Source organism: Aegilops tauschii, chromosome 7 (assembly GCF_002575655.3).
Source record: "Aegilops tauschii subsp. strangulata cultivar AL8/78 chromosome 7, Aet v6.0, whole genome shotgun sequence".
Taxonomy (NCBI): Eukaryota; Viridiplantae; Streptophyta; class Magnoliopsida; order Poales; family Poaceae; genus Aegilops; species Aegilops tauschii.
Window position 1 is genome coordinate 16,831,940 of NC_053041.3, and position 15,072 is coordinate 16,847,011.

The window sequence follows — 15,072 nt, forward strand, 5'->3', positions numbered from 1 at the left end:
GACTAAGCGGATATTTGGCTAATCTATGTGCTTCGACATTGACAGCACGACCGTCAAAAGAGAAATTACACTGAAATAAAGTTGCTCTAAGATTGATCTCCCGAACAATAGAACCACTCTTGCCTCTTCCCGCACATAAATATCAGCCACTATTTGCTTGGAATCAGACGCCACCACAAAATTGTGCAGATTGAGATCTTCCACTAGTGCCAATGCCTCTCTGCAAGCTATAGTCTCAAGTATTGCTGGATCCTCTAGGCCAGCCACTACCAAAGCTGAGCTGCCTAGGAATTTGCCCTGCGTGTCCCGGCATACTGCTGCCGCTGATCCACCTTTCCTTGCTCTTACTCCAGCATCTACATGAATCTTGGCGTAGCCAATAGGAGGTGCCTTCGGACGCGCAACTCGTGTCACCAGCTGGCCCGTGGTTTGAACACCTCCCCTAGTAGGGCTTCTCACGTTGATCGTATTGAGTTCAACAATGAAGCACCAGACAAAGGAGTTAGTTGCTTGAGGCGATTGGAAAATTCCTTCATGAATAGCCTTGCGACGCGCTGTCTAGATCGCCCATAGTGTAACCGCAAGCAAAACAAACTGGTCATGTGATAACGACTGCATGAAGGTGAAGAACCATTGTTTGGCGTTGGGTTCCGTATTTGAGACCAGATTTTGTGCTAGCTCCTCATCAACTAATGCCCACACACACCTCGAACTGGTGCAATTAACCAAAGAATGCCTCCATGAATCAGGAGAGCCACATAAGAAGCAGTGAGCATTATCTGCCATGTGTCGACGAGCCCTAATATCCTCCGTTGGGAGAGAATGCTTTGATAAACGCCAAAGGAACATCCTAACCTTTGCTGGAACTTGGGTCTTCCACAACGTTTTCCATGCTCCCTCCTCGGACGCAATATTTGACGTTCCAGCCGTGCCCTCAAGCCATGCCTCCCGACGCTGTCTTGTCGCTACAAGCATGCGATAAGCAGATTTGACGGAGAAGTTCCCGCTTGTTTCAAAATTCCAGCTCCAGAAGTTCTGGACATTACGAGTGCGCCAGTTTGTGGTAGCAACACTCATGTGCATACCGTGGTTGGGCCGGCCCATTAAAAGCATCTTTTACTGATCGATCACTCCACCAGCTCGACATGTCTTAAAAAAAAACCTCCACCAGCTCGATTCCTGCCTTGCTCCAATGTCGCTTGTGTCGAACGATGGTTCGACTTTTTAACCCCCACCTATTAACAGTTGATCTTCGACCCTTTGACCATTTTGACCACTAACTATTTGACCTTGTTGATCGCTGACTTCTCAAAGAAATTGGAAGAAGTTCATGAATTTGAAAAACTTTATAAATTGCAAAGTGTTCATGAATTTGAAAAAATGTCAATTTGAAAAAAATGAAAATTTCTCTCAATTTGAAAATAGTTCACCAGTTTGAAAAAGTTCACAAATTTGGAATAAATGTCCATGAGTTTGAAAAAAATGACAAATTTGAAAATATTCACAAATTGGAAAAAGTTCACAAATTTAGAAAAAGTACATGAATTTGGAAAAAAAAGTTTATGACTCTATTTTGTGAACCTTTTCAAATTTTGTGAACTTTTTAAAGGCAAATGAGGATTCGGCGGCAATTTGGGCTTACATTTGTCTCCCCTGAACTCTAGCTCGATCGTGAGAGAGAGAATTCAGAGAGGAAGAACACACAGAGACACTGAAGTTTTTGTGCTGCGCTCAACACCTGCAGCTTTTCTGTTTTCCTCTTCTTATTCATCAAGAGTACACCAATGTGCTCGAGCAACGTGCTCCACTACTGACCACGTCCATCCCCATGATCCGAGCTTCGTGCTGGGCCTACTACGACTGAGCCAAGGCGCACAAAACGCAACCAATTGGTGAGAAAAAACGCTAACAGAAAAACGACTAGCTACTGTCCAAACTGAATGTGTCTAGCGACACTTATCTGAAGAAAAAACCAACTAAATTCAGAGAAAGCCGAGGGAGACAGGGTTTAAGCCAACAATCTCCCCCTCAACCCTGGCGAACGAGCTTGACGTCGACGATCCCAATCTTGCCAAGCAGCTCCTGGAAGCGAACACGGCTCAACGGCTTCGTCAGCATGTCTGCTTTCTGCTCCCTTGTACCGATGAACTCCACGGCCACCCATCTCTTCTCAACATAATCACAAATGAAATGATATCAAAGGTCGATGTGCTTACTGCGATCATGGAGAACTGGGTTCTTGCAGAGGGAGATCGCAGACTTGTTGTCAATGAACAGAGAGAACGGCGCCGCTGGTTGATTCATCAGCTCGCCGAAGAGACGCGCAAGCCAAATGCCTTGGCAAGCCGCCGTCGCCGCCGCGATGTACTCCGCCTCGCAAGATGAGATTGCGACGACCTTTTGCTTCTGAGATTGCCAGCTGACGGGGCTTTCACCAAGAAAGAACAGCACGCCAGAAGTGCTCTTCCTGGTGTCCACGTCGCCGGCGTGATCGGAGTCGCTGAAGCCTGTCAGGGACTTGCCGTCGCCGTAGCGGTACACGCAGCCGTAGCTCAGCGTGCCCGCTATGTATCGAAGGAGGTGCTTCACTGCTGCATAGTGGTTTGCTGCTGGCGCCTCCATGAACCTGCTCAGGAAACCCACGGCGAACGAAATGTCCGGGCGAGTGTGTACGAGGTACCTCAGGCTGCCGATCACGCTGCGGTAGAGCGTTGCATCCACGGCGGCTTCCTTGCTTTCCTTTCTCAACGGGCACCGTGGCTCCATAGGAGTGCGAGTTGGATAGCACCCTGTCAGCCCAGTTTTGTCGAGCAGCTTGGAGGCGTACGCTGCCTGTGTGATCGTGGTGCATCCACGCTCCTGCTTCACTTCCAAGCCGAGGTAGTAGCGAAGCAGGCCCAGGTCGCTCATGGAGAAGAGCTGCTTCATCTCCTCTTTGAACCCGAGGACCTCGTGTTCCTTTGCGCCGGTGATCACCAGATCGTCGACGTACACCCCGACGATGATCAGGCTCTCGCCGGTTCCACGCGCATACATGCCGTGCTCTGCGACGCTGCGCGTGAACCCGAGAGATATGAGACTAGCATCCAGCTTGTCGTTCCACGCTCTTGGAGCTTGACACAGACCATACAGAGCTTTGTGCAGCCTGTACACAGCCTGCTCACGCCCCTCCGCGACGAATCCAGGTGGCTGGGACACATAGACCACTTCCTTGAGGTCGCCGTTCAAGAACGCCGATTTGACGTCCATATGGTGCACTTGCCAGCCACGGTTCGCCGCCAGTGCCAGGATGAGCCGCACGGACTCCAGTCCGGTCACCGGCGCGAACACCTCTTCGAAGTCCACGCCAGGGCGCTGCACGTAGCCTTTAGCAACGAGGCGGGCTTTGTGCTTGAGGACGTTCCCTTCCTCATCCTTCTTCAGCTTGTACACCCATTTGAGGCCGATCGCTTGATGACCTGCAGGGAGCGTGGTGAGCGTCCAGGTGTTGTTGTTGTCGATGGAGTGCAGCTCGTCGAGCATCGCCTGACGCCAACAGTCCTCGTGCTCGGCTTCGGCGAATGATGCCGGTTCCTCCCCCGTCACTAGATGCAGCTCCTCATCATCACCACTGTCCTCCGATGGCGGGGGGCTCTCAGCACCTCCTGGTACATCAGAGGTTGAGCCGAGCAGCTCTTTGACCAGGCGATATCGATGTGGTGCAGAGACCTTGTCCGCGTTGTCGAACAAGTCCGGCTGTACCGCCGGTGGTGACACGAAGGGCACCGGCGTGGTCTCTGGCGTGACCGCATCCGCTCCTCCCCCACGCGTGGGCAGCGACGTGGCCGCGGGCGTGTCGGGGACGATGCTGCCTGCAGCAGACGAGGCACGAGACGAACTTGCAGAGGTAGGTGACGAAGCTGCTCTTTCTACTGCAGCGGCCTTGGTGAAGCCGGTTCTTGCAGCGTACGCAGGGTACTCGACGGTAAAGGAGCTGCTCACCGGCGACTCCCCCGGCGCCTCCCAGTTCCAGCGCACCTCCTCGTCGAATACCACGTCTCTGGACACGTGCAGGCGCTTCGTCACTGGATCGTACATGCGGTACGCCTTGGACCTGATCTCCTAGCCGATGAAGACCATCGGCGTGCTCCTGTCGTCCAGCTTGCGCAGATGTGATCCAGCTGCCTTGACATGGCCAACGCAACCAAAGATGCGTAGGAACCTCGCATCGGGATTTCTGCCATACCACGCCTCGTACGGTGTCATGCCATCGACGGAGCGCGTGAAGCTGCGGTTGAGGATGAAGGCAGCGGTGAGCACGGCCTCCCCCCAAAACAGGTTGAGCACCTGCTTTGCCTTGAGCATGCTCCTCGCCATCCCCAGGAGCGTCTGGTTACGCCGTTCGACGACGCCATTCTGCTGCGGCGTGTACGGCGCAGTCAGGTGCCGCTGCACACCGCTCTCCTCGCAGTGTTTGTAGAATGTGGCCGAGGTGAACTCTCCGCCACGATCGGTGTGGAGCACGCGAAGCTTGTGCCCGCACTCCAGCTCGGCTACGGCCTGGAACTTGACGATGGCGCGCGCGGCTTCATCCTTCGTCTTGAGCAGCTCCACCCACATGAAGCGACTGCGATCGACGATCAGCACGAGCACGTAACACCGCCCCCCAGGTGTTGGTGGAGAGACGGGGCCGCACAGGTCACCGTGCACAAGCTCCAGTGGTGCCGTCGCCCTGTACTTGGCCTTCTGCGGGAATGGAATGCGACGTTGTTTCCCTGCGAGACAGGCCTCGCATAGCTCCTCGGCGTGAGCAATGTGCGGGAACCCGCACACCAGCTCTTTCTTGGCCATCTTCTCCAGGCCGTCGAAGTGCAGGTGGCCGAGCCTTGCGTGCCAGCGCCAGGCGTCAGAGAGCGCCCCGGCAGCAAGGCACACTGGATGCACAGGCGTGAAGACGAGTTTGTACAGGCGATTGGTGGAGCGTGATACCTTGACGAGGAGCTGCCCGCGATCATCGCGGATGATGAGCATGCCACGCCGGATGTGCACATCATACCAGCTCTCATCCAGCTGTCCTAGGCTGACCACGCTGTTCTTCAGTGCAGGTATGTAGTACACCTGAGTGAAAGCGTTGTGATCACCCGTCTCGGCGGCAAACACCACCGTCCCACGGCCGCAAATCTTCACCATTGATCTGTCAGCAAAGCGCACCGTGCCAGACACTGACCTGTCCAGCTCCGCGAAGGACTCCAGGGAGCCTGTCATGTGATTCGTGGCTCCAGTGTCGAGGAACCACGACTGCCGCCCCTGATCGCCGTCGAGGGAGGGCGTGATGACGGCCTTCTCTTTGTTCAGAAAGACTTGGCCGCCGTTGTGCACCGCAGAGTTGCACGACGCGGTCACCAGTGTTGATGTAGGGGTGGCCACGTGATCCATGCCCTCGCGCACTTCCTCGACACACACCATCATGAAGCCAGGACCGCCGTCCTCCTCTGCCTCGGCGAGGTTTGCGGCCGCCGCCGGCGGTGCTGCACCTGCCTTGGCAGCCTCGTCGCGCTTCTTCTTGCGGCAGTCTTTGGCCCAGTGGCCTTTCTTGCGGCAGTAACGGCACTGGTCCTTGAACACGCCTTGAGCCGAGCCAGGCGGAGTCGAGGTAGGAGGCGGCTGGCCACTCCTCTTGCTGCGGTCGTCGTTCTTGACACCAGAACCACCGCCGCGGGGCTGGCACTTGCGTGCCTCCCACTGTTCCTCCGTGAGGAGCAGCTGCCCGCCTGCGGAGCCGCTGCCCTGGTCACCATCCATGCGCTCCTCGATCGCGTGCAGATGGCCCGTGACCTCCTCGACGGTCAACGATGCAGGGTCGAGGAGGGTTTCCATCGAGAAGGCGATATGTGCAAAGCACGAAGGAACTATTGACAGGAATTTTCTCACTATTTTTTCTTCGTTGACGACGTCCCCCAGTGAACGCAGTGCAGCGGCGAGGTTGGAGATGCGGATGGCGAAATCCTGGATCTTCTCGCCGTCCATGAACGCCACGGTCTCGAACTTAGTTCGGAGACGCCGCAGTCATCCGTCGCGCACACGATCAGGTCCCTGGTACTGGACCCGGATCGCCTCCCACGCCGCTTTGGCCGATCCCTTCCCGATCAACATGCAGTGCATGTCGGCCGGCGTCGATCGGAGCAGCACCGCCAGGGTCTTCTTGTCGTCGACGCAAGGGACGGTATCGTCCTCGATCGCGTCCCAGAGCGACGCAACCTGGAGGTTTACCTCCATGACCATCGCCCAGTGCGTGTACCCGCCAAGCGTCAGCATCGGGAACCGCAGATTTGCGCCGGAGCCACTGCTGGACTCGCGCATGACCTGCTACACGACCACCTCACCGCCACCACGTCGAACTCTACTCCTGCCGCGGCTGGGCGAGCGCCGTCGCTGCTTCGCGGGCAGAGGAGTTCGCGACTGGCACGGCGTGCCGCTCTGCGACATGGCCACAAGATCTAACCGCTCTGATGCCAATTGTCTCCCCTAAACTCTAGCTCGATCGTGAGAGAGAGAGAATTCAGAGAGGAAGAACACACAGAGACACTGAAGTTTTTGTGCTGCGCTCAACACCTGCAGCTTTTCTGTTTTCCTCTTTTTATTCATCAAGAGTACACCAACGTGCCCGAGCAACATGCTCCACTACTGACCACGTCCATCCCCATGATCCAAGCTTCGTGTTGGGCCTACTACGACTGAGCCAAGGCGCACAAAACGCAACCAATTGGTGAGAAAAAACGCTAACAGAAAAACGACTAACTACTGTCGAAACTGAATGTGTCTAGCGACACTTATCTGAAGAAAAAAACAACTAAATTCAGAGAAAGCCGAGCGAGACGGGGTTTAAGACAACAACATTCACGGCCTAGTTGGCACGATTATTGGGCTTATTTGTTTGCGCCTACCCACATTAACATGTAGAAGGACCGGGCATCAGCCCTGCTCCTCCGCTCGGGCACATCGACCGACGAGCGCCGCCGCTTCCGCCCCCTCGCCGGCGGATGGACGCAACGAGGTCGTTAGACGGGGTGCGCGTCCATGGCCAGAGGAAGCTGCCACCGCCGAAATCGGGAGCGCCACAGCGGGCCGCTAAGCACTCCATGCCGCCATCCGCACTAGTGAATCTTTGCGTCAGGTTCGGACGCTCACCCTAATCTTGCGTGTCTCTTCCATCTCTCAATCCAAGCTAGTCAGTGGACCAGGCAGCAGCTACCCTGCGTCAAACTGAACTGTATAGTATGAGCAGTGTTAGTGCCATCATTGTTTGATTGTTTGCTCATTGGACTAGAGTGAGATTGCGGCTGATGATCCGCACTTCAGTTTCTTCACAGCAGTTTTGATACTATCCGATGGATTTGCAGCTAACGATTTGCTTGAGTTGCTTCGCTCTGCTGCATAATTATATTCATCTATATCGTTTGCAGGTTGTATTGCGACACGTGGCAATAACTATGGCTCAGTGATTAATCCGCTTGTGATGTAGCAACTGGGTTGAGACTAAACAGGAAAGCACATTTTTGGATATGCCAACATGTGTTTCAAATCCGGTAATTGTTTATATTTTTCATACATGTTCTTGTTGTGTGTTCCTTCACCAGGTCTTTGTTCCTTGTGTCATTTTTTCTCCTTTCATGTTCTAAACTTCTTTTGATTTGATGGGCTCCATACCATCTAAGTGATGGTTCAGTTTGGTAAGATTCTTATGAGGTTTATCATGTTTACTGAGCAAGAATTCTGGTTATGCCCACGGTGGTATTAAATCTGTTAACTTTTGTTTATATAAAGCTCATTCATATGTGTATTTTTCTCGTGTGTACCAACTTTGTTTTCATGCTATGAACTGCTGGTTTAATGGGAGACATACAGAATACGGTGATGGTTAAGTTCAACCAGAAGATTCAAAATTTTCATCTATCATGGAAATATGTAGTTTTATTCAGACAAATGCTTTATTCAGGAACATTTATTCATCATTTCCATATTGCAACTAGTACTTGCCACACATGATGATGCATGACATTTTTATTTTGCCACCGCTACATAGATCATCTAGCACGCACCACTAGTGTAGGTAGCCACCAATGGAATGTTGTAGGCGGTGGGGGCGGGGCATTGTACTGGGATGTAGATGCTACACATCGACCGCAGGGCCTGAAGCGACATCCTAATGCTCTCAAGTTGTGCTGGCTGCTGGGGCTGGTACATACCCTGCCATTGTTGTTGGGGTTGTTGTTGCCTGATAGCCTCCGCCACGTTGTGGATGGCTTGGCAACGGAATTGCTCTGGGATCTGTGATAGCTGTCGGCAACATTGGTGCTGCACATTTTGGCAGCTGGTAGGCTGATCCACCGGTATCTGGGGGAATGGCACTGTCACTGGGCTACACTGCTGTTGCAGGAATGTCGTGCACGGTGTCAACTGCTCCTGCAACTGTTGTTGTTGTTGTTGCCCCAGTTGTTGTTGCTGCTGGCATTGTACCGGGACGTAGATGTTGCACATCAATGATAGGTTCTCAAGCAACATCCTCATGCTCTTATGTTGTGCTTGCTGTTGGGGCTCCTGCCATTGTTGTTGGGATTGTTGTTGAATGATAGCCTCTACCACGATGTGGATGGCATGGCACCGGGTTCGCTCTGGGATCTGCGCCAACTGCTGGCAGCATTGGTATTGCACGATCTGGCAGCTGCTAAGTTGCTCGACTTGTGTCTGGAGGAATGGCATTCTCAGTGGGCTACACTTTTGTTGCAGGAATGCCACACACGGCTTCATCTGCTCCAGCAACTGTCGTTGACCAGGTTGTTGTTGTTGTTGGGATTGTCCAAAGCCCTGGCTACATGTGGTTTCCAACTGGGCAATGGCGGTGGTTGCTGCGAGGGCAAGGAGAGCCAGGATGAAGACCTTCATGGTGGCTAGCCTCAAGTTTGCTTTGTTGTTTGTGGTTGTCTGAAGGTTGATGAAGGAGGATCTTCATGGTACATGCCTATTTATAGCTGTCATGGTCTGTTTGCTGCATTCCATTCCTATATTATTTTACGAACGCATTTGGATGCTTTCCAAACTGATCATCTCGTTTTGTTGTGTTAGGTGGCGCTAAAGTCTAATCTTCAATGGCCATCAAACAAACTTTTGGGCACATATCACCTGACTGTCATGTGAGATTGATAATGCATATGACTCATCAATCATCACTTTACATGTCAAAAGTTCGGGCGGCATATCTTTTTGTGAAACCAATTTGTAATCTTATACATGTGTTAGGTATAAATTAGCTTTTGCATTCACATGATCCATGGTTTTTTTGAGTTAATGGTTTTTAATCTTGCATTAGCTGTTTAGGTTGATCACATCAGCAAACCATTAGGTGTGAAGAGGTGTTCCACACTCGATTAATTGTTCCCTTGAACTGATTTTGTAATTTTATTTGAGTTGGTAAGATAAACATCCATTAGTAGTGCACGGCATGACTCATAGGATGCCCTTTACATGTCAAGAGATTTCCATGGAGCTACTCTGATGTGGTGGAACTGAACTTTACTGAACTGAATTTGTTCTTTCTTCTACAGGACATATGCATGGGTAATGTGCTATGAGTCTGTAATCTTCCATGGTTGCTATCTGCTGCCAGGCCCATCCATACCCAGGCCGCCAAGCCCGCCGCCCTTGTCCAAACCATATTTAGTGTTCATTGGGCTGGCCGGGCCTAGCATCAAGACCTGAAGGTAACATCGAAATGGTACATATTCATTTAGGGGTACAATATAAGACCTCTTTTTTTTATGTCACGTGTAATCAAACCATGCTTCTCAAGCAACTGTTGCTACAAAAACTTGAGTGAAATATGTAACGAAGTGTTGAAGCTAGCTTGAGTAAGCATTACCGCTACTTTGTCGGTCGGTAATAAATCTGGACGGTAAATTTGTGGCAACGCAGCTCGGATACGAAGACCTGTGTGGGGTGCTTGGCAGCACAGGAAATATGAGCAAGTGAAATGTTTCAATGGCGATCAACTAGAAGGGACATAGTGTAAAGACGAACGGTGATTACATATCCATGCAACACTAGATTTAATTTAAACCACAGCAACTAAAAATACATCCCCGAAAATAAGAAAGACTAGAACTATCTCAGAGGCTTGATTACTCCTAGCAAACTCTGATCAGTATTCACTCATGCTATAGCATCAAGGTACTGCAGCAGAGTATGTAACACTCCCTGGATACAAATGTTAATTAATGCTGGACATAGCTTAAGCCGAGCTGCATTTTTTTAACTGGACATTTGCACACCATTCTGGACTGGACCGTTGCATGGTGACACGTTTGTTTCTCACAAACATGCACCGGACTGTGTGCCTTCTGCTATCAAAAAGAAGAGCCCCGAATTGATGTAAAGTTTACAATCGGCGATAAGCAACCAAGCAAAGATAGAAGAACCGAGTTGCTAAAAAAGGATAGAAGAATCGAACAGAAAGCTAGGAGCAAAAACCGAAAGACGGGTAAAACTGGAAAAATGAAAGGCAAGAGCAACTGCATCTACTTCGCGAGGCCACTTGTAGGTTGTGTGGAAGCTTGGGCTGAGATCAAGCTCGGTCAGACATCGCCAGGCACACAGTTGACGACATTTCAGGTAGGCCAGTGAGCAATCATCTGTTGCCTAAGTAGGCCAGTGCTACTTGCTTTCTAGATCTACTATGTTGAGGTTGCATAGTTTTCTTTAAACACTTCTATGAGATTATTATTCTGGACATGAATTACTTCAAGAGGGGCCATGACGATCGTTAAGTTCCAAAACAAGCTGGGACAGAGAAATAGTGGTGTTAAATCAAGTACTCCCTCCGTCCTGAATTACTTGTCACGGAAATGGATGTTTCTAGACGTATTTTAGTTCTAGATACATTCATTTTTATCTTTTTTGCGACAAGTAATTTCAGACAGAGGGAGTAGTTCCCTCAGATAAGCACCTTGGGTGACTTAACATCACTCTACTCACCCAGGAAATTAAGCAGCTCCACTTCTTAATAAGGCCAGTGTGTTTTTTGTCCGTCTTGGCACCCATCGTTGTATTCTATGCTTCACTCAGAAAAGTCTTTTAAAATATGCCAGATTAGACTAAGTGCCCATCATTTGGAAAAGAGGCTAATATAATTTTGAGAATATAACTTGAGGACAGCTAGAACAATAACTTAGGACAAGTAATTCAGGACGGAGGGAGTACTTCAGGAAGGAAGGAGTACTTGATTTACTTGTCCTAGCTTAATATAAATCAAGTACTCCCTCCGTCCTAAATTACTTGTCCTCCGTCCCGAATCCAGCTATCATCACAATTTTGAGAATATAACTTGAGGACAGCCAGTCATGGAAATGGATGGAATATGTTTTTATCGAAAAAGTTGAAACTCTGGCCTCTGCATCATTGCAATGCACACAGCCATTCTTACAGTCCTCAATGTGGATTCAAACGAAACAATCCTCCAAATAGCTTACATAATTCCATTGGATCAAACAAGCTTAATCGCCAATTAAATTATCAACACCCAGACAACTAAGCACGAAGGAATCTGATAAGATCGGCCTGGCTGGACGGACAGAGACATTTGAATCGATTTATTAACATGCATAGGCACCAAACCACTCTAGTAATCTGATAGACAGTCTGGCTGGAGATTTTTTATTACCCTCGCGAATCACATGGCAGGATTGCATATGGAAGTGATACAGTAATTTGTGGGTTTTCTTCAGAAGACGCATCCTCCATTCCCCGCCCCCTCTCTCCTTGCTTGCATGCTGTATATATACGTGCTCCTACCTATGAGGTATAGGTCGTAAGCCAAGCTGCCAAACAAAGCAAATTCAACAATGGCGCCTCCCATTGTCGTCACCGCGGCTGCTGTTGGGGGCGCTAACATTGTCTAGACTCTAGACCGCGTGGATCAGAGTCAAGAGTGTGGGCAATATAATCACCGAGGGCCCTACCTCGGCTTGGAACTGGGTTTCTACCGGAGACCTTTTACGGTACATCAAAATAATATCAGCCGTCCATTTCAAGTCATTCAATGGACTAGATTCACTAATACTACTAGGGAGGACGTCGTTGCTTTTGGTGGGATCCCGGACCCGGCCTTGACGGGGAGGCGGATGAGTGCTCGCATTCAGGAGCTTCCGGAGGTTGATGACATGCAGCAGAGGTGCGCTATGAGGGCGGCCAAGCTTTATGATGCTGCGATCTCTACTGGTATGTCCGTCAACATATCTAATTCTTTATTGCATTTTTCTAATGAGGAAATTATAAATAATGCAAACCAATTAGGAGTTTCACTCGGGGCTACAGATAGTGAGATTTCCAATTCGGTGAATGATTTGTTAGATTTGGAGGCGGAGCGTGCCTTAGAAACTATTCGTAATCTTGCAGCGGTTAAACCCATGAATGATAATGAGATTGATGCATTAGGGGTTAGAGTGCTCGATAATATGTGTGTGGATCTAGCACCATCCAATCATGAGTCTGAGGACGATGATATGCCCATAGATAATGCAGTTGTTTCTTCCGCTGAGCCCGGTTATGAGGATCGGGAGTCAGGACCTAGTAAACCCAAGCGTAAGTGGAAACGGAAAATTTACCCCGATTCTGCAGTTCGTAGGAGTGCTAGGATTCGGACTACTAAAAAATTTCATGATGAGTGATGAAAGGAATCTTTTGGAATAGCAGAGGTCTGAAAGACTTGGCTAAACGAAGGTTTCTTGCTGAGGCTTCTCTGGAGCATCATTTAGATTTTATTGCTCTATCAGAGACTGGTAGAGACAACTTTGCGCCCCAGTTCCTTTCCTCTCTTGCGGGTGGTGTTGATTTTGATTGGCATTGCCTCCCTCCGCGAGGAAGATCGGGTGGTATCTTGCTGGGTGTGAAATGCGATTCGCTTGAAGTCCATAGTGTAGTGATGGGCGACTTCGCGGTTAAGTTTCGAGTGAGGTCTAAGGTTGATGGTTTCAACTGGGCGTTGGTGGCGGTGTATGGTGCCGCACAGCCCGAGCTTAAACCGGAATTTTTGGCGGATCTTGTTCGGATTTGTGGGTCCGAGCAGCTTCCCATCTTAGTTGGGGGTGATTTCAACATCATTAGGAGGAGAGAGGAGAAGAATAATGATAACTTTGACGGCAGGTGGTCGTTCATGTTCAATACTATTATTGAAAGCTTGGATCTGAGGGAGATAGAGCTTTCTGGTAGAAAGTTTACCTGGGCTAACTCTTTGCCCAACCCGACTTACGAAAAGCTTGATCGCGTTCTTGTGAGTGTGGAGTGGGAACAGAAGTTCCCGCTTGTGACGGTTCAAGCTCTTTCACGGGGTTTTTCCGATCACACACCCCTGTTCGTTGACTCAGGGGAGCCGAACCACGTGGGAAACAAAAACACCTTTTCTTTTGAGATGGCCTGGTTCGAACGTGAAGGATTCCTAGACCTCATCGCTAGGGAATGGGCGAAGGGTGTTGGAGGTAGATCTGTTCTCTGGACAGCTTCAATTATTTCACTTGAATTTTGGAACTATCACACTGCTTCCTAAGAAGACGGATGCTGTGAGAATTGAGCAGTTCAGGCCAATCTGCCTTCTCAATGTTAGTTTTAAAATATTCACCAAGGTCGGGACTAATAGGCTCACACAGATTGCGCATTCTGTGGTGCAGCACTCCCAAACTGCTTTCATGCCGGACCGAAACATCCTTAAAGGGGTGGTCGTCCTTCATGAAACGCTCCATGAAATCCATTCCAAGAAGTTAGATGGTGTCATTTTTAAGGTGGATTTCGAGAAAGCGTACGATAAGGTCAAATGGCCATTTCTCCAACAGGCATTGCGTATGAAAGGTTTTGATGAAGCCTGGCGACGCCAGGTCGAATCATTTACGTAAAAAGGGAGTGTGGGAATTAAAGTGAATGACGATATTGGTCATTACTTCCAGACACATAAAGGCCTAAGACAAGGAGATCCGATGTCCCCTATCCTGTTTAACATTGTGGTTGATATGTTAGCCATCTTGATAGGAAGGGCTAAGGAGAATGGTCAAGTGGGAGGCTTGGTACCTCATCTGGTTGATGGAGGTGTATCCATCCTTCAGTACGCTGATGATACAATCATCTTTATGGAGCATGACCTGGCCAAGGCGAGAAATATGAAGCTGGTGTTATGCCTTTTCGAACAATTGACCGGGTTAAAGATTAACTTTCATAAGAGCGAGCTGTTCTGCTTTGGTAGAGCCAAAGACGAACAGGAGGCTTATAGGCAATTGTTTGGGTGCGACTTGGGGGATTTACCTTTCTCTTACCTAGGTATTCCAATCCACCATCGAAAGCTGACCAATAGAGAATGGAAGTGCATCGAAGACCGGTTTGAGAAGAAACTGAGTTGCTGGAAGGGCAAGCTCATGTCATATGGAGGCCGATTAATTCTGATTAATTCGGTGCTCACGAGTATGCCTATGTTTCTCTTATCGTTCTTTCAAATCCCAGTTGGTGTTAGGAAAAGACTGGACTTTTATCGATCGCGTTTCTTTTGGCAGGGTGATGAGCTAAAAACAAAGTACAGACTTGCAAAATGGGATATCATCTGTAGACCGAAAGATCAAGGGGGTCTTGGTATTGAGAATCTTGAAGTTAAGAACAGATGCCTTCTTAGCAAGTGGTTGTGGAAGCTTTCTTTTGAGACTGATGCTATGTGGGCCCAAATCCTTCGCAGCAAGTACCTACAGACAAAATCCTTGTCCCAGGTCACAGTAAGGCCAACTGACTCGCCTTTCCGGAGAGGCCTGATGAAAGTCAAACAATCTATGTTTAATAGGACAAAGGTTGTTATTGGCAACGGCGCTAGTACACGATTCTAGGAGGATACTTGGCTTGGCGAGACACCCTTGGCCATTCAATATCCATCTTTATATCGCATTGTTCAACGACGTGAGGTATTCGTTGCTACGGTGTTTCAATCCATCCCCCTTAATATTCAGTTCAGACGGTCGTTAGTGGGCAATCGTTGGGAAGATTGGCTCCGTCTAGTTCGGAGACTAATGGATG

The 15,072-nt window shown here is 49.5% G+C and overlaps 1 protein-coding gene across 1 annotated transcript; it reads right to left on the reverse strand.

Annotated features, from left to right (window-relative positions):
* Nucleotides 1-7,948: 7,948 nt before the first annotated feature.
* LOC109732494 (avenin-like b6) lies at nt 7,949-8,979 on the reverse strand. Its single transcript, XM_020291661.4, has one exon. The coding sequence runs from the start codon at nt 8,920-8,922 to the stop codon at nt 8,068-8,070; it is 855 nt and encodes a 284-aa protein (XP_020147250.1). The 5' UTR covers nt 8,923-8,979; the 3' UTR covers nt 7,949-8,067.
* Between the last annotated feature and the right edge of the window lie 6,093 nt (nt 8,980-15,072).